Source organism: Polistes canadensis, unplaced genomic scaffold (genome assembly GCF_001313835.1).
Source record: "Polistes canadensis isolate GaletaPanama2010 unplaced genomic scaffold, ASM131383v1 scaffold_86, whole genome shotgun sequence".
Lineage (NCBI taxonomy): Eukaryota > Metazoa > Arthropoda > Insecta > Hymenoptera > Vespidae > Polistes > Polistes canadensis.
Window position 1 is genome coordinate 189,158 of NW_014569633.1, and position 25,822 is coordinate 214,979.

A 25,822-nucleotide genomic window follows, 5' to 3' on the forward strand; every position below is an offset into this window, starting at 1 on the left:
GAATGAAATATATATATATTAAATGTCAATCGATACTTGAAAATCATTATTATTATTATTATTATTATTATTATTAATGAAGAACAATGAAGATAATTATTAAGATGGAGGAGTTTTATATTATATTTAAATAACATGGCATAATATTTTGGCTTCTTATTTTATCCAGGAAGATCGATGCGAGTTTTAAGAAGATTAAAACTTCGAAACATTTTCTTTTTCGTTTCCTTGTAATTACATTTTATATAATATACATTATATATAACCAAAAGTATACTTATTTAAATATTTGTATTATGGTATAGCAATTAATTAACATCGAATAATAACAAATGTATATATATATATATATATATAATACATCATTAATATATATAATACTTTAAAATATATAAATATATGAAAACATTTATACAACTAACCGATAAATAACAAATGGTAATTCAAACAAAACGATTATTAATATAGATAAAGAATAGAAAAATAATCACATCGAACATGATTAAATAAATGAAAGAGAATTCTAAAAAGATAAGGTGAAGTTAAATCGACAAACATTAATGGATTGTTGTGAAAGTATTGTCCAAAGGCGTGGATCCTGAGTACAGAACTTTGTCCTTCTATAATTCGTGAGATGGGGGAGAGGGTGAATTACGTAACCCTTTAATATCCGATGCAATCCCATCACGGATGCACGCATTCACACGCAAACTCAGGACCGTTACATAGTAACGATTCTCTCTCTCTCTCTATCTCTCACCTCATCCTCATCCTCCTCTCCTCCCCTTCTCTATTTCTCACTCTCGCGTTTCGTCGATTTTCATGGAAATTCGCTTTCGCGCGACTGCTTTGGATTTCATGGTCTATCGAGACGATCGACCATGTCGATCACGTTATGCGTATGCTACTTCTATCATTACCAATCGTAACACCGTGACGGACTTTCGTTATTGATGTCATATCCATTATGAGATTCTCTCATTAAACGTCAGAGTTTGCGCTTTTTTTCTTTTCTTTTCTAATTATTATTATTTGATACGAATACTTTCAAAATTGACGTTGAAAAATCATTTGAAATCAATCAAGACATTGCTTTTTTCTTTCTTTCTTTCTTTATTTCTATTCGATTATTATTATTCAAATATTTATACTAGAATATATGAGCAAGATTTGATTATTTAAATATTGACTATCTAATATAAAAATAATATTATTTGATCGTGTCGCGTGTTTTTACAATTATTTATTTTTCTTTTTTTTAACATTTCATTCAATTAAAAATCTTTCAAATGACGTTATGAATAATCGTAAGATCAACGATCGCAATCAGTTGAAATTGATGCTCATACAAATATAATCGTAATTTATATAAATTTCTTTTGAAATGAAAGATCTCTGTTAGAATCATTTTATGTTTTCCTTTTTTTAATTTAATATTCAAATAATTAATATATAATACTTTTAGAGAATTTCGCAGTGAATAGATAAACATTTCATTAAAATATACAGGATGAGATGGTAATCGCAGTATAATTAGATAGAGGATAATTCTACGTGAAAAAATATGAAAAAGAAATTTGTTGTTTAAAGACATTAACGATATTCAAATCAAATTCAATTGTACATAACACATTTTAACGTCATCAACAATTTTCTTGAAAATGAAATTTCGGGTAGAATGTCAAAGATTAAAAAAGCTCAATGCAATCGAACGGCAAATGTTGCGTGAGGTTTGCTAGTAAACATTTCTGTTTTTAGAATGTAATCTTCTTGTAATATTCTGTAGCAAATCGATGCTTTAATCGGAAGTAATCGGATTTACAATGTTGAGTTCTGGTTCTCGGTCGCACGCTCCGTTAAACTCGATCCACTTCCTGAAAGCGTTCTGTATTAATTTCGTAACGGGTCAATGACTTGTATCCAAAGGCTTGGGCTGTTCTCGATCGGTTAGATGGCGACGAAAAAAAAAAAATAGGAAAAATAAGATGCGCGAAAAAATTCTTCTTCTCTTTTTTTTCTTTTCTCTTTTCGTTTCTTGCATAGGAAATTGAAATGTCAATGTGTAAATAATGGCGTCGGTGAGAGAAAAAGTAAGTGCAGCCTGTTGCTAACAACATAAATGTAAATTATTTGCTAACGATGTTGAAACACGAGTTAAAAAAGACGATACATTTTTAAATAATATGTAAATTTATACGAAATAATATATATATATATATATATATATTACACAATGAGAGAGGTATGATATTAAAATTTAAGTATAAAAGTATTTTCCCAAAAAAAAATAAAAAAAATGATTGCGATACACCGATTATGAGTGAGTGCGCATTCGATTATATTCTCGGACATTTCGTATTATTATTATAAACAAAGTATATTATAAAATTCGATAGATCGGATTTAAAAAAGAATTGGTACGTGGCGAGAAGATGGCTGACTCGTATAGTGAACCATGGAAAAAAAAAAAAAAGAAAAACAAAAAACAATTGTTCGAAATCCGGCGAAGAAAGAAACGATTCGTAGTTTTAAGAGCGTACAATAACAGGGTGGATTGGTAAAACACATTGACATACTATATATATATATATCGTTTTCTATCTCCCACCACTCTTTCTTTCCATTTGTTCTCCTCACTCGTTGCTCGTTCACTCTGGAATCGATGCTACCAGCATTTCCAAAACGATAAGTATCAAAAGTCTATGCAGCAATCCGTCATTCTGTCCAACGTTTCTCTTTCGAAATCGTTCCGAGCGAAATTACGAAGCATCGATAAAGTAGTACGGGAGCGTAATGTTTCCACGCGATGGATTTCGAGTCTATCCAGACGAGAGAAATCGTTTGCCTTTCTCTGTTAATGTTGAATGTGAAAAGATGAGTAAGAAAAAGTTTGCGTTCGAATCGAAGTATACAAAGGTTTTTCATTTCTATGTATGGTAAATCGAAACTCGATGATTGTTAATTATCAGTAATTAAATTATATATCAAACATATCCTAACATATTTAATTATACATTTTATTTAGCTTTAAAAACTTTTACAAATATTTTTATCCTTTTAATATTTGTTAATTACTATTGAAGTTATAACATTTTTAAAATACTAAAATTATTATATTAATTAGTAATTTTGATTGTGAAAAGAAAGTACATTTTAGATTTAATTTTGAATGTAAGTTAACACATAGGTTAAAACGAAGAGAAAGGGGAAAGTAATTTGTACTAGCTGGCAAAATGAGAAAGGAAAAGGAAACAACAACGGGAAAAGAAATGGAAGTAAATCGAACGCAAGTTGCATCGATTAACAACGTCTATTCTCGAAACGTCGCTTTACGGATTTTCCCATACTCCAACAGAGAAATTCTACTCTCGCAAACCCCGGCTATCTAATCTTTGTTGACATCAACCGCTTTATCGGATTCTACAGGATTCTGATTCTCCATTACGATGCTCCACGGTTTCTCGTAATGCAACGCCCGAGGTCTTACCAATTGGATTGTGAAGGGAATCGTCGAAATAGCCAATCGAGATCTTCCTTGTTTGTACTAAGGGCTTGCATAAGATTAATATTATATTACTAATGAAAAACTATCTTAATTATTCGTTTACTTGAACTCTCCTTTGTCCACTTCAAAGATATTTGTTTGACACTGTCTTAAATCGAATACGAATGTTCTAAAGATTAGAAATTTTCTAACAACGTTATCATTACTTTCTGTTTTAGGAAATGAGATTCTTTACCGAGACGAAATTGGGAATCTTGTCATCTATAATGTCGAATCGGCCTCTTCTAAGATCATCCTTGACATGACAAATTCCGTAAGTATTTTAAAATTTAAATATGCTTTAAATTTGTCACCTTTTTTTTTTTATTTTTTTTCTCAAAAGAAAAAGACGCGAAGGAAAAAAGAAAAGAAAAATAAAATGAGAAAAACTTTCCGCTAGCCAATTCATCGGGTAAAAATTAAAACGTAGTTTCGAATTTTTATCAGTTTTCCATTAGTTTTGGTAAAAACTCGATCGATCGATCAAACGAAATATTGCTTCCTCTTTTTTTTTTTTAATCTGAAATAGACCCAACCTTCTCGGGTTCATTTGCAAAAAATGATAAATTTAAGCAAAAAAAGAATAAAAAAGAATAATGGTGCGTGTATATATAAAACAAGAGAGGAGAAAAAAGATATGCGAGTAAATCGAAATATTTTTGATACGTGGAATCACGTAGTTTTCGTGCATCACTGATATTCATCCGGTAATTCGCGTAATACCCTCTCTCGCAAGCTTTCTCGGGAATCGAGAACAACAGACGAATCCTACAGTAATTGCTCGTTATTTATCAAGTCGTGACGTGAGTAATTGATCGCTGGCAACACGCCTTACCGTTTACCGCGGGTCGACCATTAGAAGATGATTAATGACTGGTCTTACGATATTGTTCCGCGCGGCTATTTTTAATTTAGATATATGTATTTCTTATATGTGCTATTGAAAACTAAAACAAAAACAAAAGTAATAAACATAAAAGGAAACAGGTCGTCCATGAATATCGGATCGCACCTATGAACTATTCTCAATATCGTTGTTCGAAATCGGAATACGAAGTAGAAATAAAAAAAAAAAAAGCTTTATGAAAAATATTCCGAATTTTTTATAACATTCGAGAGAAAGAATTATATCGTTAGAAAGATTATTAAGAAAATTTATTGTGATATTGTGTTTTTAATTCTAATGAAAATAAAATATTGTTGATTAAATATTCTTATTAATTGTATTAAAAAAAAAAAAAGAAAAGAACACACGTAGATTTTGTTAATTCACGTTGATTAATTATTAATCGTCTTTATCTAATAAATTTTTACTGGTATAAACCGTTCTGGATAAACTTGACGCATTAAGCCGAGATAAAGGCGAGATGGTTTTAAGTATATTTCGTAAGGAAAAGGGAAGAAAGTCCAAAGTTCTGGGTTTGTTTTAACGAGAACGATTTTAAAACAAGGAGAAAAGACTAAAGCCGATTAGAAGAAGTTGGCGAGTTGGCCTAACGACAATCGCGTTCTATTCGAATCTCGTTTTAACGAATTTAATGCTTACTTTCTTTAACTTTTGATGTAATATTTTCTTTTTATTTTTTTATTCCTTTTTCTTCTCAATTATCGACGTAAAACTGTTGACTTTACGTCCTAGAATTTTGAATGCACTAGCATGATAATTTTTTCGTATCGTTTTAAAAAAAACCTGAATTATATTTATATATGTCGTGACATTGATTAGAAAAACAATTCGTTTAACTGAGAGAAAAACAATTATTATAGGATCTCATTTCGAATAAAGAATTTTTATTAAAAGTTTTTCATTAAATCGCGGAAAAAAAAAACTTCGAGTATCTTCCAAAATAAAACTTGAACGTGTTTCTTTACCGCCTACTTGTATAAAAATTGTGGAAATGATATTTTTCTCTGTTTTTCTTTTTTCTTTTTTTTTGGTGCTTCTTCTATCTCACTTCTCTTATTTAATTTTCCTCTTCTTCCTTTTCTCTTCTCTTTTTATTTCCTTTCTTCTATTTCTTTCCTTTTTTTTTTTTTTTCTTCCTTTTACGAAACTCGTTGACGCGTCCAGCGTTTTATAACTCGAAGTAACTTTTTAATTTCGTGCACGATTCGCGCGACACGATTTATAACGCTTAATGAGTGCCGGTAGGTCCCACAAGTTAATTGGAATTATTAATCGAAATTACAGCCCCGTAAGTTTCCGAGTTATTCCCAGACATGTGTGGGTGTATATGTGTATATATATATTTGTGTGTGTGAAGCTTTGCGATAATTACACTCTCGTGAAAAGGACTTAGATTTTATTTTTCTTTCAACCATTTTTCTCTTTACACGAGAAAAATTATTCTAATTTATATTTATCTTTATATATTCTTTTTTAATTATTTACAGGCTCTCTTGTCCAGCTTTGATCATCAAATATCTGCCGATCGGAAATATCTTCTACTTGCTATTAATTACCAAAAGGTAAGTTTTATCAAATATATAACATCCTATTACCGAAACTTCGTGATTCATTAATCATAATTATCTCTCTAAAAGGGTTTCTATATAAAAACCGTATTATTTATCTTTCTTATTAAAAAAAGAAAAAAAGAAAAGAAATTTTCAAAGGATACCAACGAGCACATCATACATTAATTAACAAAATTTCTTCTCATTTAAAATGATTAGAATACAAATGAAACCAATAAATCTGATATTTGATCGATCGTAAACGAATAAAATGCCCTCCCGCTGGAGAATACTCGACTTGTAAAAAAAAAATTGAGATAGAAGAACGTGAAAAAAATGAAAAATAAAAATGAAAAAAAAGAAAAAAAAAGAAAAATGTCAGCTATCGTCCGGGGGTGCCATTAAAAAAGATTATCGCGTGCGAGCTTATAGCAGGCACACATGCGTAATCCGCAATGCGATTTGCATGCGAATGAAAGGACGCGAACGAGGAAACGAGGGATTGGGGGGGGGGGCGAATGGATTTGATGTAAGAGAGAAGGGGGAGATGGGGGGGGGGAAGAGATGAGAGAGATCAGCGGTAGGGACCGAAAACACAATGGTCTGTGATTGCATTCAAGCAGATAATTCGAGATTTTGTGCTGTCAGTAATGTGACGAACGGGCTCGTAGGTGAGGGTAAGCGAAGCTTGGTAAACCCAAAGGTCAGCGTTCTTGTTAACAAAGCAGTTGACATACAATGCTGGTCTTTGTGTCGTAGTCTTTCGCTGCTACGCTCTGGGGACTTACGAAAATAGTGGTATAGTAAAGCTCAACCAACCACCCACCCACCCAACTTTGCTTTCTTCATTTTGTGATCTATCTTTCATTCTACTTTAGCCGAAAAACCCTAGCCAAACCTTTCCTTTATATTACCAAATCTTTTTCTTCATCTTCTTCTTCTTCATCTTCTTCATCTTCATCTTCTTTTTCTTTCTTCTATCTTCTATATTCTACCTACTATTCTTCAACATGAAAAGAGAATTTGGTCGCATTGAAGAAAATTGGTAGTCATGTGGCAGGTGTAGATTTTCGAGGGGTAAAGGACCGCAATCCTCGTACAAGTAGCACCAAGTCTTGCTGCTCAGAACCACCCACGTAGCCCTGCTACCAGTAGATAATAAAATTCGCTCGACTGACAATGAATTCTAGCAACCGAGGAGGCTACGTTCGGAAAAGAGAATGGGAGGGGAAAAACGAGAAGACTTTTTCCCATCGGTGAAAGCTTGTTTTAGGAGAAGGTAACGTAATTGGTTCGATCTTCCAACGTTCGAAAATCTTCCAAAGTTCGTCACGAGTTCTCGTTAATTTTCTGATATAACGTACAACCAGAGGAATTTCATTTATTCCGATTAACCCCGGCTACTACTAGAATTCGAATATTCGATTATTTCTGGCGATCGTTTAAACTCGATTCGTTCGTTTAAGTTCCTTTTGCGAATATGTATATTCGGTGCTTACGCGTGTTAGTTCGGGAAAAATGGAACCGCTTAAAGGTCAATTTCTATTGTAAAAATTCAAACTGGAAAAGAACAAATAAATGTCGTTATTAAGTCGAATTAAGTTGAGACGTTTATTGAAATGTTGTTGAGTTAAATCAACTGGCTTACGTCATATCGTTAGATAGGCTGCCGAGTGAAACGATGTTAAATACTCTGCTCGTATAGTAATATTTGCATATCAAGTTAATTCGGTGTAATCGCGAGTGTGGAAAGTCAAACCACATTGTGTATGCTTGCACGCTGACGCGCTCACGTACGATACGAGGCAAACTAAACACCATATAATACCTGACGCGCGCAACGCCAACCGAGACTATAGGATTCTACGATTGTGTACGAGCAGACCGTCGTCCTCTCTTCTCCCCCTCCCCCTCTCCATCTCATCCTACTCATCCTCATCCTCCTCTACCCTCATCTAACCCAACCCCTACGATCACTTCCGACCATTCTCGACCAACAACAGAACGTACATGCTAGCCGGCCCAATTGCATACATTACTGCTATGCCATATATATATCACATATATGGATATATACATGTGTGTGTGTATTTGTGTGTGCACATATATCTCTGTCATCTTCATTTTCTCTCTTCCCCTACTCATTCTTTAATTTTTTATTTTCTTTCATAAATACACACACGTACACATATACACACGCGTATATATAAACGCATATACGAACGAGCATCATGACAAATTTGTTCTTAACGTATAATTTATAAATATATTCGTAAAACAGTTTATATGAAAAAATACGTACTGTTAGCGTGTTCATTTCATCGTTAAAACATGTGATTTGACCTCGGTTATTTTAATGGGGTTCGTTAAATAATTTAGGTGGAGAAGGGAACTTTAGTTTGTGAAAAGGGAACTTTAGTTTGGGGAGAAAAATATTCTAGTTAATTTCATAACTTTATCTGATCACTAAAAGAATATCGGTAACGACATATAATTACTAATTATTTATTTACTATTGATAATTGCAATAGAAGACATCAATGTAGATTCAGATTGGTCAACAAAATCAAGAGGATAGTTAATAAATAAACAAGAACAAAGGTAAAGATAATTACCGATAATTTTCAATCAATCGGTATTAACGAGACATTATATTTCGTTTTATCCGGAGTATTGAAAATTAAGTAAATTCGATTCGTATCTTCAATCAGAAAATATAAATTGATTTGACTCTGGTTAATGAAAATAATTTAAATGAGAAAGTAAGTAATTACTTTTTTTTCCCTTTATGTTTTTTGTTTTTATTTTCAATATAATTATCTTCTTCAATTTGCGTCTATACATATTGGGATAATTTAATTTTTGTCAAAAAGAGAAAAACTAAAAACAAAAATACTTAATGCATTTTAATCGAACACTCTTTTTACGTGCATGTCATTTTCAGAATTGACTCTTACATAAATTCATCTCCCTCCGTGCGTTTATGACAATAATCTGCGGTCAGTGACCCTTACTGCTGCATGTGAAATCCTAAATCATGTCACCCGGGTCCGGAAGCAGTATCATATGAATATACAAAAAAAGTAATACTTTCTCTTGGGATACTCAACTTTAACGATTTTTGATCAATGAACGATCCTGCTTTTAATTTCTCTCGAGGATTCAATTGAATCCAATATATTCGTAACATTTTGGAAATATCGAGTTAAAAGATTATCTTTTCGATAGTTTGACACAGTTTTCCAAAAATATCTTTTTTTAAGTATTTTTTTCTTTTTATAATATATATATATAAAATATATTTTGTATAAATTTGCATGATTTATTTTAGGAATACGAATTTACGGAATATTTATTTTAGGAATATAGATTATATTAACGCCTTATCATGTTCAAATAGACAGTAGAGAATTTACAGAATTTACCAAACAATTTAAAGCGAAGTAAATTTTGTAGTTTGTATTTATGAGTTTAAAGCTCGATATATAATCTGTAGAAATGGTTATCGACGTAATGGAATACCCACCGATATGAAGCATCTGGCGTCGAAATATACAAAATAGGACAACAGTTCGTAATTTGTTGAAACAACTTCTAAATATAAAAATAATAATGCATATCCTCTGACTATTATTTAGTTAGTCAAAAATATACAATATCGATTAATGTTTGTTCCGTTATCTTATTATTCTCATTCTGATTCTTATTAAAAATAATTATTTACCATTGTAATTGCTATTTCTATTGTTTTCTAAAGAAGAAAGAAAACAGAAAAATCATTTTTAATTATTTATAATAATGATAGAGTAATATATTCGATTATTTCTAATTAATATAAATCCTTTTTTAAATTCACATGAAGAGTGATATTTTTATATATATCATATGAACATTTTATTTCTATATTATTTAATATTTTTATTTCTATATTTACCTTTAGCTTCTATTATAAATATTAAGTGAGGATTAACTCATTCGATATACCTGCTATCAATCTTTAATCGAACCCCGTCGGTGCAAAACCATGGGATTATGTCACTAACGGCCGAAGGATTATCAGATATATAAATGCTGATATTGGAGAGAAACAGGCACAAGAGAATAATACAATACTTCCTACTTTCGCGATTATTCGATGGACTATTATATTATAATATTCAACGAAAACTCGTAAAAAAACATATTTTTTTTTTTCATATCGATAGAAAAAGAAAGAATGAGAAATGTTTATATATAAATATCAAATTATTATCTGATAATATCGCATTTCTTGTGGAATAAATTTTGTAGGATGATCAAATAATCGTATTACGTATATATTAGAAATAAAAATATTGTACGATAAGAGTATTTTTTTGTAGAAATTTCTAAAACATTAAAGGTCATATAAAATAATAATATATTTAGTCTCAAATTATATGAAATTTAATACATGGGGGGAAAAACTAACGATCGATATTGGCACGAAAGTTAATTAGCTTCATATATTGTCTATGTGTTGTGACAATCAGATTTTATTTTCCAATGAAAGAAGATATTGTTTTTCTTATCTATATTTTCAAGTAAACAACTTTTGAAACAAAGTCTTTTAACGTTTAACTGAAACATGTCTTCTTAAGTTATCGTTAACTTTAAGTAGGTAATGCATTGGAGTTTAGAAAGTAAGCAGTCCGAGTTAACGACCACTGCAAGTAGTAAGAGTCAATAACATCTACTAACGAGTTTAAGTAGTATAAGTTTACGTTGCAGCTAGTAGTAGAGATCAATAATAGCGGTAAAACATACTTATCACATTTAAAGACGAATTATAGGTTTTTCTTTATTTCGAGTTTACACAAACTGCGGGATAATCTAAATGAAATTACGTTTGACGAAATAATAAAATATTTCTCGTAGTATGTATTTTTTTTTCTTTTTTCTTTTTTTTTTTTTTAAAGAGAAAACTAGAACAAAGCAAGCATTAATTTAAATACTTTTCTTAATGTAAAATTTAATTGATTTTAATATAGAAACTTTTCATTCGAAATTTTGTTCACGTACTTAATAATTTTCTTTCAAGTTTTTTCGTGTTTTTTTTTTATTTCAAAGTCTTTTCCATTGACTGTAATAATTCTTGTTCGACAAAGACGTCCATTTCTTTTTCCTATCCAATTTTTTTCTTTTTACGAAGAATAATAATACCTTCTATAACCGATTTAATTTCGTCATTGCTAACGACATTGCACGTTACGTTTTCTTCTTCTTTTTTATTTTTTTTTTTTTTTATATTCTTTATGATTAAATATAAGAGCCTTGGTAATTCTATAATATTAAATTCTTCAGTTTCTATCAGAGAAATCAATAACCGCATACCTACCAGGCATCTACTGAAATAGAATTATGAATTACTCGAATTGTCTCCTCCCGCTTGGGAGAAACGATCTTGGCGAGTTCCCAAGGAACGTTCACAATCGAATTTTTCTTTCGCAAACTCTCGTGTACTTTACTCTATCCCTCTCTTTCTCTTTCTCCTATCTTATCCATGCATTCCTACGTATTTTCATCGTCCCTTTCATTCTCCCCAATTGAAAATTTATGCTCTAAATGCTTCAGTATAATTACTAGAATCCATAATAATAGCTATAGTTCATAGTACTTTGAATCATATAATATCTAACAGTTATTATCGATAAATTAACATCTTAGAAATATTTTTTTGATATGAAAAAGATAATTCAATTGACATTAAATCGTATATAATAGAAAATAAAGGAAATAAATTTGAAATACGTTTAAATACAATTATAATTATTTTAAATTTTGAGATTTTTAGTCGCGAAAATGATATATAAAATACATAGCTGATTTGACAAAAATGTGACGTTAGATATTTATTGAATTTTTACAAGAAACACACATTTCATGTGGAAATGAAATAGAAGATATATAAAATACATTCTATATATATAGATCTACGTATGTACGTATATAATACAAGAGTAGTATACTTGGGAATATAAAACGGAAGTGACATTTGTCAAAACGCATAACGTATTTACAGTGTCAACATCGGAAACGTTCTGAGAGAAACAACACATCGATGGCATAAAATCGTTCAACGTCAGGAAGTGGTGATTTCGCCATGTGCGCACGAATCCCATGAGTACTAGAGAGAACCATATACAGGTAGTTACGCACATGTGTTTCTCGAGGCCGTAACATTAATCGGACATCGCCATCAAACGGGACGAGCAACGATTTCGGTGTAAACTGCTCGGTGATCCTAACGAAATGTTTGCAACTACCTTTCGGAGTGTAAACGAAATGACCGATCACAATACACGTGCACGCCGTCGCGCTATTGTTTGAACTCGAGAGGATAATACAAGAATATCCTGCAATTTACTTTCAACGATTACCATTCAAATATATGTCCCTTGTTTTTATTTTTTATTTTTTTTTTTATGAGGGACATTAAGCAAACAGGATTTAGATGACATTTTGTTATCCATTTAATTGAACGAATAATATTTCAAATGATTTGAAATAATTAGAAAAAATTGATCTTGCGTGTGTGTTGTATGCAAAACAAAAAAAAAAAAAGAAAGAAATGTTTTAGATTATAGTGATTTACTAGTTGTTTCTCTTCATTGCAAACAAAATACTTGAAACTCGGCATTTCTAGTTAACGAATTGTACCTCGCACCAGCCTACAAACCACCAGAAACTAACCATCATGTCGGTTCTCCAATTTCTATGATCCATCAACTAGGTGTTGCAACCGCAAACGTTATCTAGGAACGTGAAAATTAATCTTTTGATATTTGTTCACAGTATATCAACAATTCCAATAAATCTCTCATCGTTTTATTGATGCATTAGTTTAATAATAAAGGTAGAACGTAAGTCAATATCGCGAATAGTTTTGTACGATTTCGTTTGCAGATAATTTTACAAAAGCATTTACGGAGTCGATTATTTTCATGATTATTTGAATTACGTAATAAACTCGTACCATTTTTTAACGATAGTAATATACAATCTAAAATATATATATGTATAAACATATATATGACGAATAAAATCTAGATTGGTATAATAATAAGAGTAATTCAATTTAACCGTCGTGTTTAACACACACACACACACACACATACATACAATTATTAGCGATTAACTTTCCAAAAGATGGCCAAGAAGCTTCATAAAGGAAAGATTTAAAATGAAGGTACTTAATAAAAGTTCCCTTTCCTCCGTATATCGATGTCTTTTAATCGCTCGTTAATCATTTTACGTAAAAAGACATCGGACAGAAATTACGATCGCATAGTTTCCTTCTATTCTCAGGAGAGTTCACATTAGTCTCTATCGGGTAGTAAAGACGATGATAGTAGTAGCAGCAGTAGCTTCAAAAGAATAAGTACTCTTCGGACCGTTGCCAAAGTCGTACGTTAATTAATTAATATACTAATGGAAAATGGATAGGAACCTTTGAAGGCGTCAGAGGATGGCTGCATGTTCGCATAATGATACTCCGAGGAATATAGGAGGTCAATCAATTACGATGTGAAGGCTGTTTACTCGGGAAAACGAAGAACGTTTACCGTCAGAACATATATGTACGTATATGTATATATATATATATATGTATGTATGTAGCTATATAGAAGGTGTCCCAAAAGGTTTGACCCATACTTCCGGAACGTATCGAGGGGATCTGGTAGAACAACCAGTAACTGTCATGGCCAACCTACGACACCACAGGGTCTTTAAAGTTGGTCCTTAAGCTATTTATCATATAAAACATAAAATAATCTACTTAACCTTTACAGTAGGTTTAAGTGTGCTATAAAATCATTCTTAAATAATTAAACGCGATTTTAATTGGTCAAATAATTCTAATCTTTGTACTATTTATGAATTATATTGTATAAGTGCAACTGTTAACTATATAAAATTTGTTAAACAGTTGATAGACTTGATTTTAAAATAGATATATTTAAAAATTGTTCTATAGAATTCTCTTGATACATTCCTAATTTTTTAGGACACTCTATACGTGAAAGGTAACTTTACTCAATATGGAACCCCATAATACATCGACAAGTAAATAATGTAAACTATCGAAAACGTTTCTGATGGTGAACAATCATATTAACACTTAAGATTTTTTGAATGTCTCTTATTGATTTCAAGGCATTTAAAAACTTTGTAAAAGTTAAAGTTAAAGCTATAAGATTTATTCTGTATGTATTATGAATATGTATGAAAGTAATCACGAATGTAAAATTATGTTCGAACCTTTTTTGAATGATAAAACTAAAATAAAATTGGTATTTTTAAAAAAAACCATTTTTTAACATTCTCGATATTTGTTTTTGTAAATCTATATTAATTGTACAACGGACAAAAGAAAATACACAAAAGATAATAGAAAAAAGTTTCTACGGAAATCGAATTTAGAGTTCAGCCATTGAAAAATCCAGATAGTTTCGGCTCGATAGAATGTTGCGTATGGATTTTGAAAAGAAATTTTGAATGTTTGCCTTGGTCGTTTAACGTGAACAATATACATCAAGAATTAGAATGAAAGTACTGATTCTTGTTGCAATTATCCTCATTTCCTCTACTGTTTATTGCAAATCACGTTCTCCTATATGTTATATCGATTAATCCTTCGTTAGAAAAACAAATTAATCAGAATATTATATGGAAAAGTATAAGAGAAATAATCTACAAATTTAATTCTATACTTCGAACAAAGTCCTCTTACATCTATAATTATTAAAAAGAAAAATCATTATATTTATATTACAATCAAATAATTTTCATTTAAAAATTATGTTCTATGAACGATCAAACAAACATATGCAAATATTTATATTCCAAACAAAACTGTTGACGTAATCTAACTTGATGCAAGCTAATGCGGTAGCAAGGAACGAATCCAAATCCGACACCCCTTGTCACGTGGAGAGAGAGAGAGTGAGAAAGGGAGAAAGGGGAGGATTGCTCGGTTGTACAGCTTGGCTTTCGAACAATGTCATTAACGTATCTAAATTCCAGAGAACGAGCTTGCTCGTCGGTATTGTGAACAGCGTACGTGTTAGTATGCTCCTGTGACTTGTTTCGTTGATATTTGTATATGTGTATATGTATACACATATAGACGGAACGAAACGAGAACGGAATAGAACAAAGCTCGATGAAGAGAGTGAGTGAGTGAGAGAATGTGAAAATAGAGAAATGGTAGAAGATAGAACGAAGCGAGGCAGATAGATCGTCGCAGTGATTTGTTCCGAGTGGGATAAATGTGAATAGCGATGGTGTCGTTCAACGTTGTCACGTATGTATATAGGTGTATAGACGAGAGAAAGAGAAAGAGAGAGGGGGGGAGAGGTGAAGAGAAAATATCTTCAGTTATTCGATGTCTAAGCCGCTTCATGCTCAAGCATTCCGCACGACGATATGAGATTAATGATTATCATCCAACTCTACGGTGTATAGAGAAGAGAGTGCACTTAGGATCGAACACGTACCCAGTAATGGGCACATTTATGTGATCGCGAACGAATACGTAGACAAAGTTGTTTCTTTGATATAAATCGATACACCAACATTAGACATATAAATTTATTGCTCTCGTTAATTCACTTATAGAGTTTCGTTTAATTAAATACAATATTTTGTATTTGCATTCCTGTCGAGAATAATTCAAGAAATTATTTTCGTTATTTTCCTAATTTATATTTAATATATATTATACATACGTTTCCTCCCTCACCCCCCCCCCCACGAAGTAATTGTAAATTATTTTGATTAAAATTGACAAACGCGAAATTTGCTTGTTATACGAGACATATTTTCATACAACGTGATTTCCAATAAACCGTAATTCGTACAACGCGTAACAAATTAATCGAATTATTCGGAAATTTACTGTTACCGTTATTTTTTAATGACGTAAATCGTAATTAAACGAATCTTTACGAACCACACGATTTATTTTACATCGAATCGATTAGGCCTACGTGAAGAAAATGATTTGAAGAATATCCTCCCTTCCTCGTCCCTCGAAAAAAAAAGTAAAAAAAATAAAAAAATGGTTCAACTTGGACGTTGAAATATTCGTATCCGTCATACGATAGTAATCGACGAAAACGACAGAAAACGTGAATGTTCGGAAACGAACAGGAACCCATACCCATCTACCTCTCCCAGCTCCCGTCGCCGGCTGTGATGAACGCTTAAAAAATGACCGGTCATCTGCACTCGAAGTCTACTCACCTAGCATACCCCATGGCCGCTTCAATGCCAGCACTACGAAGAATTAATCCGAAGCTTAGCGTACATTAAAACGCTATGACATGCGACCTTTCATGTGTCACCTGCGAAAACTCGAACTCTATAATAGTTCACATTATCCCCCGTTCCTTTATTTCTAAAACAAATTTCGTCAATTTGTTCTTTTTCTTTTGATAAAGTACTACTACTACTACTACTACTACTACTAGTAGTAATCCAATGTGGCTAGACCGTTGACAATAATTATCAATTATAACATAAAAAAAAAGAAAATAACGAAAATAATATAGAAAATTCATTGAAAATGTAGATGCATTTTGAATATTTCTGTATATATACGTCGACAGAAATGAGAAACAGCTGCAGGATATTAACATGGAATATAAAAAATACATATTCTCTCTGTGTTCTAACTGACAATATATTTATACTGAAATTGTGGAATTCCAGTTTTGATTCGCATGAGTGACCCCTTACATGCGTTTAAACCACACGCGTTTAAACCACACGCGTATTCGTTTCGCACAAGCAAGAGGAGAGCTCCCGCGCGCTATACTATATTAAAAAATTTTTTCATCCGCATTTCTCACGAATAAAATTCGCAGCATTGCGTAAATAATATCACAAACGTTCATGAAACTTTATTAATACGCGAAAAACATATTATATTCAGGCTTCGACGTTCTACGTAGTAATATTAATCGTTATTATTAATAAATTATTACGTAATCCGAGATGAGAGATTATTTTCTTTGTGAATCGATATCGGTCGGTCTAAGAAATAACCAAAAAAAAAAGAAATATTTAAAATATTATTATTATTAATATTATTGATTATTAAGAATATTTTTTTGATATATTACCAGTCACGCGTTTAATTCGACGACAGTCAGATTAAATTAAAATTCCTTTTTCAATTTCTCTTTTCCATGGTGCCTTCAAATGTTTCGATTTGTCGAATATTTCGTAAAATTTTTTTCCTCCAATTTTGTTCTCTTATGAATTGTCAAGAAATTAACTCAAGCTAGTTTAATAATGTTATGTATAAAATTAATACGTCTGTCACACAGAGAAGAAATTAAGTAGTAATATTAAAGCATAAAATACGTTAAACATTATTCATCAAAATTATTGAAAGTACGTAATTATCCCTTGTTCAATAAATTTATATAATTTGTAATAAATATCATTTTGAAAATGACCACGTATTAGTTAACAGTGAAATTTATTAATAGTATAGGAATGATATATGCTAATTTCAAAGACAAATGATGGTAAAGAATAATCAGAGACCACAATCACGAAATATATATACATATTATTCATTTTATAGTTTCAATAATAATAATCATAATAAATATTAAATAAATATATATATATATATTTCCTTGATCAAAGTGGTTCTATAAGGCTGTCAAGAACAATGGCTTTCATTGAAAAGTTAAAGCACGGCTTCCTATAGTTTCCATCGTAAAGACGTATCAGAAACAGCTATAGAATTTAAACAATGTTAAACACAACCTATAATAGAATTACAGATTTATATTTTCAATAAATATAAAATAAGTAAGTTTAAAAGAGTGATATTATCTGCAATAATCAAATATAAATGTTTATATGATAACTATAAAAATAAAAGAGAATCGACATAAAAATGATATCGTCAAAGTATGATTTAATAGGTTTACCTTGAAAACAAACGTTTCAAGTTAAACATAAATCAGAAATAGCAAAGCCTCGTACTTTCAATAGGTCAACATCTTTTCGCAGTAAAGTCAAGCACAACTTTGTTCCTTTACATAGGATTATGTGCATTTCATCGAAGTTTCTTTCGACAAGAGAATAATTTTAAGTGACTTTGAAATTTACGTGATTCCAACTTTACTAAAATAAGTTTTCATCTGGAATAAATGGACTATGAAAAAGACCTCTCTCTCTATTTCTCTCTCTCTCTCTCTCTCTCTCTCTTTCCCTTTCCCTTTTTCCTGTTTGACGTTTCCTGTCTTTTTCACTATATCAAATATATTAACTTCGCAATTGTCATTTAATACAATCTTAAATGCAAACGATGCAAAACGATTATTTACATCAAGGTCGATGTATTTTTACGCGAAATAAGCAAATAACGTGTTAAATTCGAATAATCATATTAGAAGAGAGATATAGTATTCGAATTGAATTCTTGATGGTTCCTAATTCAACGAGGCATTTAATTAATGGTTTATCAAAGAGGATTCGTGAATATTCGACAAGAGAAACAAGAGATAGTTACCGACTCAAATATCACATTGCGGCCAGCAGTAATCGAAAACACTCAGCACATACTCAATAAAGGTTGAAGATTAGTATGCGTATGCTGATACAGGAGGTAGAAGGCTCGTGCATCTGGCACTTCGTGATTTAAAGGCGAGATTCCATTTGAGTGGGCCAAAATTTTCGATACTCGCGGCAAATCATCTTGAAATTACAACTGCAACCGGCAGCCAGACTTAGGTATCTTTCGTGTTTTAATTAACTGAATAATCTATCAGAGAATTTTGTTAAAATTATAAATACCATTTTAAATACCACTCGTATGTGCATATTTCTCCCTACGGGGGTAATTAATAATTCTTCTAAAATGAAATGTGAGAAAAGAGAAAATTTCAAATATAACATACAATTATTTGCTTCGATAAAATTTCTTTTACACAGTTCGTCGATAAAATTGATTTTTTTTTTTTTTTCATTAAGTCGATTAATTGTTAAGTGATAAAATGTTAATGTTTTTGAATTTTCGTATGTCTATGTAAAATACCGTATCCAATGTAATATCGATCAAACAAACATGTGTCGTCATCAATTTTGATAATTAACGAACAATTTTGGTTCTCGTCCCATTGAATTATTCATTTTCAATATCTTCCCATGCACATTGTATTATGTATTATAACGGTATTAATTTTCATGAAAATCGACTCAGAAGGAGAAAATTTATTCCATCTTCTCTCCTCGTATTAGTTACAATTATTTAACAATCATTTGTTAGATATCATTTTCATAATCGATTATAATAATATTGCAGCAATCATGCATATGTATTATTGATTTATCTCTGCTAATTTATCGAGAACAATAATTTATCCTTTAATTTTATTATAAATTAATAAAATATAAATTTGAGAATTATCATTCAAAATGAATATAACACTATATATTTTATAATATATTATATAACTATATTTATTTCTCTATAAAATGAAGTTGCGATGAAAAATATAATAAAACGTAAGTTAAATGAAAAGGAAAACCTTTTACCTAAAAGCTTTTTATAAAAAAGTGCCAACTTATGCACTAATAATAGCTACTGATATACAATGACCTTACATTATATTCTTCCTCATCCTAGCTAGTTTCCCTTAACCTGTCTCGGAAGCGAACAATTTATATCATACCTTTCTCCTTCCCTTTTCACCTTTGCATCGACCTTGGAATCTGGCCAACCGAGAACGAATGAACCGATGTACGTTCGTTTCAGTGAAAATTAAGTGTAACCCAAGCAAAAGGATTCGCTAAAGGGGAAACTTTACATATCACATATATTCATGGTATTTCTCAAAAATAATATTTAAGAATTATATGACGTCGTATATACTTAGACGATAATAATTAGAAAAAAAAAACAAATGTTCACATCAAATATTTATATCTGATTTGAATAAATTATACACTGAATTTTGTATTTCTGTTTTATTTAAGTCACCTCGTATTGGATTATTTTTATGTTCGATTTATTTCTTATATCTAAAATGGAATCAATGCAATCGAATTATTTTCATTAAATTGTATAATACAACAAAAGTTGGATGATACATTTGCACGTAGAATTAAATTTGAATGAACATAATATTATGACATGGTAATGTGAAAATGCTAATACAATGAAATTCTATAATAATACGTGAAGGTAATGGATGAACATCGACAATGCGTATCGTCCATATCTATTCGATCTATTTCGTTTGCGACAAGCATCGGATTTGAAATGGCGAATTGAACATATACCTACGACCACTATAATGAATTGAATAAGCATATGATCAAACTTATTATCATTTCTATCAATAATATTCTCCTATTTTATTAGTCCTTGATTTACTATTTTCTCATAAAATAAAATCATTTTGTTATGGAAAAGAAAAAAAACAAACGAAATTTGTATACGTTAATGCAGGGACTCGTTCGACAATCTTATTTTAATGGACACGTTTTATTTATTATCAAATATAAATTCGTTAATTGTTTTAGGTCAAGAGTTGATATAGTTAACAATAAAAATGATGCTTTTAAATATAAATATTCGTTATATGTTTTTAACCCAATTGTACCTATATAATAGCTTTTTCAAGTATATATTTTTATAAAAACGAATGGATTTTTCATGTAAAATCGAGACCGTATGATAAAATTCAAATTGAACATATTGAAATATGATATTATTTTCATCTGTCAAGCGGTGTCGCATGTAATAATATCGATTTTTGTAAAAAATGATATTTTATAAAATGTTAACGAAAATTTATATAATAGGTAATTTCGATGGCGTACTCTCATAAAACACAATACACCTACATAGTTGTGTCATATTAAAAGATTTTACGAGATAAATATAATTGGAAATGAGACTTCTCGTGACATTTTATTTTCATCACATTAAAAAAAGGATAAGGGGAAGGGTGAACAACGTTAAATGGAGTCTCGTTGTACGAAACGCTTGTGGTTAGACCGCATTCGTTGAAAACTCGGATTCCGAGGGCGTCGTTAAACAATGCGTCACGCCAACGACGCAACTCTCCTGTAAAATAGTTTCACTTATGCTTTTCGCTGCCTTTTCGTACCTAACGTTTTATTTAGTTGCTCTTCACTAAGGTAAAGTCACTTCACATGCCACGTATACGGCTTCTAAGTTCTTTCATTCTGAATCGTCGTTCTTTTTTTTTTTTTTTAAACTTCTAAACAAATCTTAAATATAAATGTGAAAACGTGTTTATTTAACAAAATAAAAAAAAAAGAACATATTTATTATAATGTTATTCTCGATCGATTAATATAAAAAAAATATTATTTTATTAATTAATGCTTCAATTCTGATTTCTAACGATATAATTACTTTCATTTGAAATACAAATTTTCGAATATAAATACGTCATCAATATTTATTGTATTATATTACCATGTAATTAAGTAATTATTATATTTTGTTCAACGCATATTTCAATAATATTATATTTCAAAGAAAATACATAAAAATGTTATCATTTAACAATTTATCCGATGGGAGTTCTCATTTTTGCGGGTATTTTTTAATTTATATTTTGTCGCACGTTAAAATTTTTATAATAATAAAATGTTCATTATATATATATTTACACCGAGATATGAATGCATCACAATTTACATATACATAATCAGAAACAGAAATATTCAGACATTTTTAGAATTTAATAATTCGTTTTACTAACATAAGTTAAGTGTTCTGAACTTTAAAGTAGATATGAGGAAATTAGTGTGCTACGTGAAACATGTCTAGAATTTAAATTAAATATTTTTCCTGGTTGTCGCAGTGAAAAAAATAATAAAAATTTGTTTCAAGTTTTTCTTTTTATAAATGTTTAATAAATGTACTTTTTTAAATTAACTTGTCTAATTTGCATTTTGTAAATATCGATTAATCTAATAAGAATTATTAATTAATCTAACAAATTCGAAATAATTAGCCTACAAAAATGTATACAATTTATAAAATGTCTGACCATTCCTGTGCCAAACTACTTAAATAAAAACGCGGCGGTCGCGAAACATTAACTGAACAGTTTTAAGTACAAAATATAGAAAAAAACATGAACTATCCTTTAAAATAATTGTCAATAAAGATTAATAATATCCTAAAAAAAAAAACAAACAAAAAAAGAAAATAACGTGAATTATATAAAAATGAAATATAAATGAAATAAGAACAATTAATAAGATTCAAAAATTATTCTATTATTTATAATACAATAACTAATTATAATTTAAATTAACAAACGCGAGTGATAAGATTTCTCTCTATTTGCATTTAAATTTGGTTGCTTGAATCGGATATGTTTACTCTTTAGACTTTTAAAAACGAGAATTAATGAAACGAGAGCAGGTGGATTCAGAATCAAGGGAGAAAGAGAAGCACGGAGTGAGATGGATGAGAGAGTTGGGTAAGGGAATAAAAAAAAAAAGGGATAAAAATAACTAGGATGCTCTCCATTAAACATAACTGGTCGACTCTTTGCGCTCGTTTGTTCGACAAATTTGAAAATTAACTCTCGTTCGATATGCGAGTTGAGAAGTGAACGATCATCGTTAGAAAATTTCTCAAATTGCATATATATCGAGTTGTTTAACAAAATGATATTGTAAAAAGTAATTGTTATATCGTTTATTGATATTACATATATAGAAATAATATTCTTAAGTTCGTTTTACTCGAAACGAATTCCATGAAATGGAGCTATAATTTAGAGTTTCATTTCTTTTTTTTTTATTTTATTTTCAACTCTCTAGTTTAACAAACGTGTTTGCGACAAGTCAATCGACATTCACCTGCAGGTGATTTTGTTCGAATGGAAAAGAGGAAAACAAATTGGAAAAAAAGAAAAAAAAATAAAAGGAATATGCTTCGTTCGAAAAATTGACTTTATCTTTTCGCAACGACGAGATGTCAATGAATTTTTCGGATTTTTCGAAAAGCGCGTTCGATTAAAACGTTCATTAATAAAATGAAACAGTCCAAAATAAAAAAAGAAAAACAAGAAAAAAAATGTTAATGGTTTGACAAATTCTACGTACTGTATACGATTGAAAAACTACGTTTTATTTTTATCTGCAATATCGAGAACCGAAATGGATCTATACATAAATGTTAAAAGAAAAGAAAAGAAAAGAAAAGAAAGAAAAGAAAAAAGAAGAGAGAAAGAATGAGATGCTTTATACTTCTAGTCGACACATTTTTTGGAAGGAAGAACTTAACTTGAGAGAGAAACTTGCGAATTTATAGGAAAGATTTTCGCTCGTCGTCAAGATAGCTCGTGCTTTTGATAACCGAATTCCTCGTGTAATGTAAAAAAAAAAAAAAAGAAAAAGAAAAGAAAAAAGATCGGAATAAGGATGAAAGATACGACGACGAGACGCGAACCGCTATTTGCGAGATGTCGTGAAAAAATATTACCGATAGTAGTAAACTTTCCTTTATATTATAATATCAATAAAATTGTTGCTCTCTACAAATTGAACAAATAATATAAATATGATATAGAAAAGAGAATATATATATATACATAAAAATAAATGTAATTTATTAAAACATGCACAAATACGTGTGTACGTATGTATTTTTCTTCATTAAAATATCATATTAAATTATTTTTCGTATTTCTTTTTAATCTTTTATTATTACATTTCCTTTGCACACACATAAAATTTGTCTTAATTAATTTTATACATTAATAAAATATTAAATGAATTTTTTCTACAACTGCGAGTTGTGCGTGTATTAAAAAGAGAGTATTTTAAAGATTGTTTTGTATGTTATAGAGAGAATTGTGCACTAATTCGTGAGGTTTATTGTTCACTTTTATACCCATTGTTTATTCTTCAATAAAAATTTAATCCTACATATATATAATTATTATTATTATTAATAATATTCTGTAATATGAAATGGTTGTAGAATATTATAAAAGATTTAACAATACTTCATTGATATAATTCCACAGAAAAGTGTGCAAGCAAAATTTTGACGAATCTTTCTAATATATATTATAAATAGTTTCGAAGAAGGATGCGCGTGTCTTGAATTGTATATCATTAGTTATAAAGCTTACCATTACGTTTAACGCATTGACAATCGCTGTCGTATTATCGAATATCTTTTCTACCCGAGTTCTTAAACAGACGATACTTATAAAAGAAACTAAAGAAGAAACTTTAATATAATTTCGCGTTCTCTTCTCTTCGTGGTTACCATTCAAAGAAGAGATTATTAAAACTTTTATTTAACAAGTGGAATATAAGAACTTTTTTCTATAGAATTTTATAAATAATTAAAATAGAAGAGAGAAAATAAAACTAAATAATTTAACTGATTATTCTAAGCATTCACAAATACGTACAATTATTTTCATATACTTATTATAAACTATTTTAAAATAAATCCGAGAGAGAGAGAGAGAGAAGAAGAAGAAGAATTTGTTACAAGTACCTTAGCAAAAAAATATTAACATTATTCGTTATATAAAAATAAAACCCGTAAATTCGAATAGATAAAATTTGATTTACAAAAACAAAACAAAAAACAGATATATTATAACCATTTTTTTTTTTTCATTTTAATGTTTGATTAATCCTTTCATCGACATCAATGGACGATAATATTAAAAAACCAAATACATGTACCTTGAAAAAGTCTAGATCAATTTGATATTGATAACAAAAAAATGTGCAATAAATCAAATAGTATCCATCCGATGCGTTCTTCAGATTGTTATAAAATTCATCGAATCATTTTCCGATATGATGTTTCAAATAATTGACTTATCGTATATGTATGAATATAATATATATATATCGATAAAATGAATAAAAAGAATGATATTTTATTATTAACAATAAGAGACAGAAACTATAGATAATTTCGACATAATATACTCGTTTTAAGGATCGGTCATCTATCTTACTAAACAAAAAGATCTAAAGGAAATTCTCTAACGGGAAAATCGTTAAACGAGATAAGAAAACCTTACCGTGTATCACCGCATCGGCAATCTTACTTGAACCACGGAACCCTTGGCAATAAAAGAGGAACACACGATAGTAGCAGCACCTTTCTGAAAAGCCACAAACGAAGAAATATATCTCTACTTTCTTTCTATCTTTTTCTCTTTCTTTCTTTCTCGCTGTTTCTCTTCTTCTCGTTTGCTTTCGTGCTTATGTGAATAGGTCGTAAAGCAAGCGCCAGTAGAACTTTTATTGGGAATACGTTAGCGTCGATACATATTCGATTTTAGACGAACGTATAACAGAGTAGTGGGGATGAATATGAGGAGGAGGAGGAGGTGGAGGAAGAGGAGGATGAAGAAGAAGAAGAAGAAGGGAGTTTGAAGGGTCGCGGTAACAGAACGAGCGTGCTTACAAATACCTTTCTTCCCGTTTTGAATTTCAATGCCGTCCGAGCACAACGTTGTCGTTTTCGTCTTCGTCGTCTAACCGATCTATCGAACGACGGATCGATCGATCTATCGATCGACGATCAATCGTAAAAACGGCTGTCTACATTTTCCTACCTATATAGGAATATAAAATAGAATGCGAGACTGAAAATAAACTATTCCCMCCCCCCCCCCATCCCTTTCGTCGTCTTTCTTTTTTTTTTCCTTGCACCCCTCGAGAAAGGATGACGATTGAACAATTCAACAAACCGAATCGATTTTCTTTCCATTCTTTTGTTTTGTTTTTCTCTTTCTTTCT

At 30.3% G+C, this 25,822-nt stretch overlaps 1 protein-coding gene across 11 annotated transcripts in view; it reads left to right on the forward strand.

The window, feature by feature from the left end:
- The window catches only part of LOC106786863 (venom dipeptidyl peptidase 4), a 247,255-nt gene that overhangs the window by 177,836 nt on the left and 43,597 nt on the right, over window positions 1-25,822 (forward strand). For all 11 annotated transcript variants that reach the window (XM_014748711.1, XM_014748718.1, XM_014748717.1 and 8 more), the window contains 2 exons: window positions 3,724-3,818; window positions 5,939-6,013. In XM_014748711.1, the coding sequence (XP_014604197.1) occupies window positions 3,724-3,818; window positions 5,939-6,013 (170 nt within the window). The remainder of the gene's footprint in view (window positions 1-3,723; window positions 3,819-5,938; window positions 6,014-25,822) is intronic.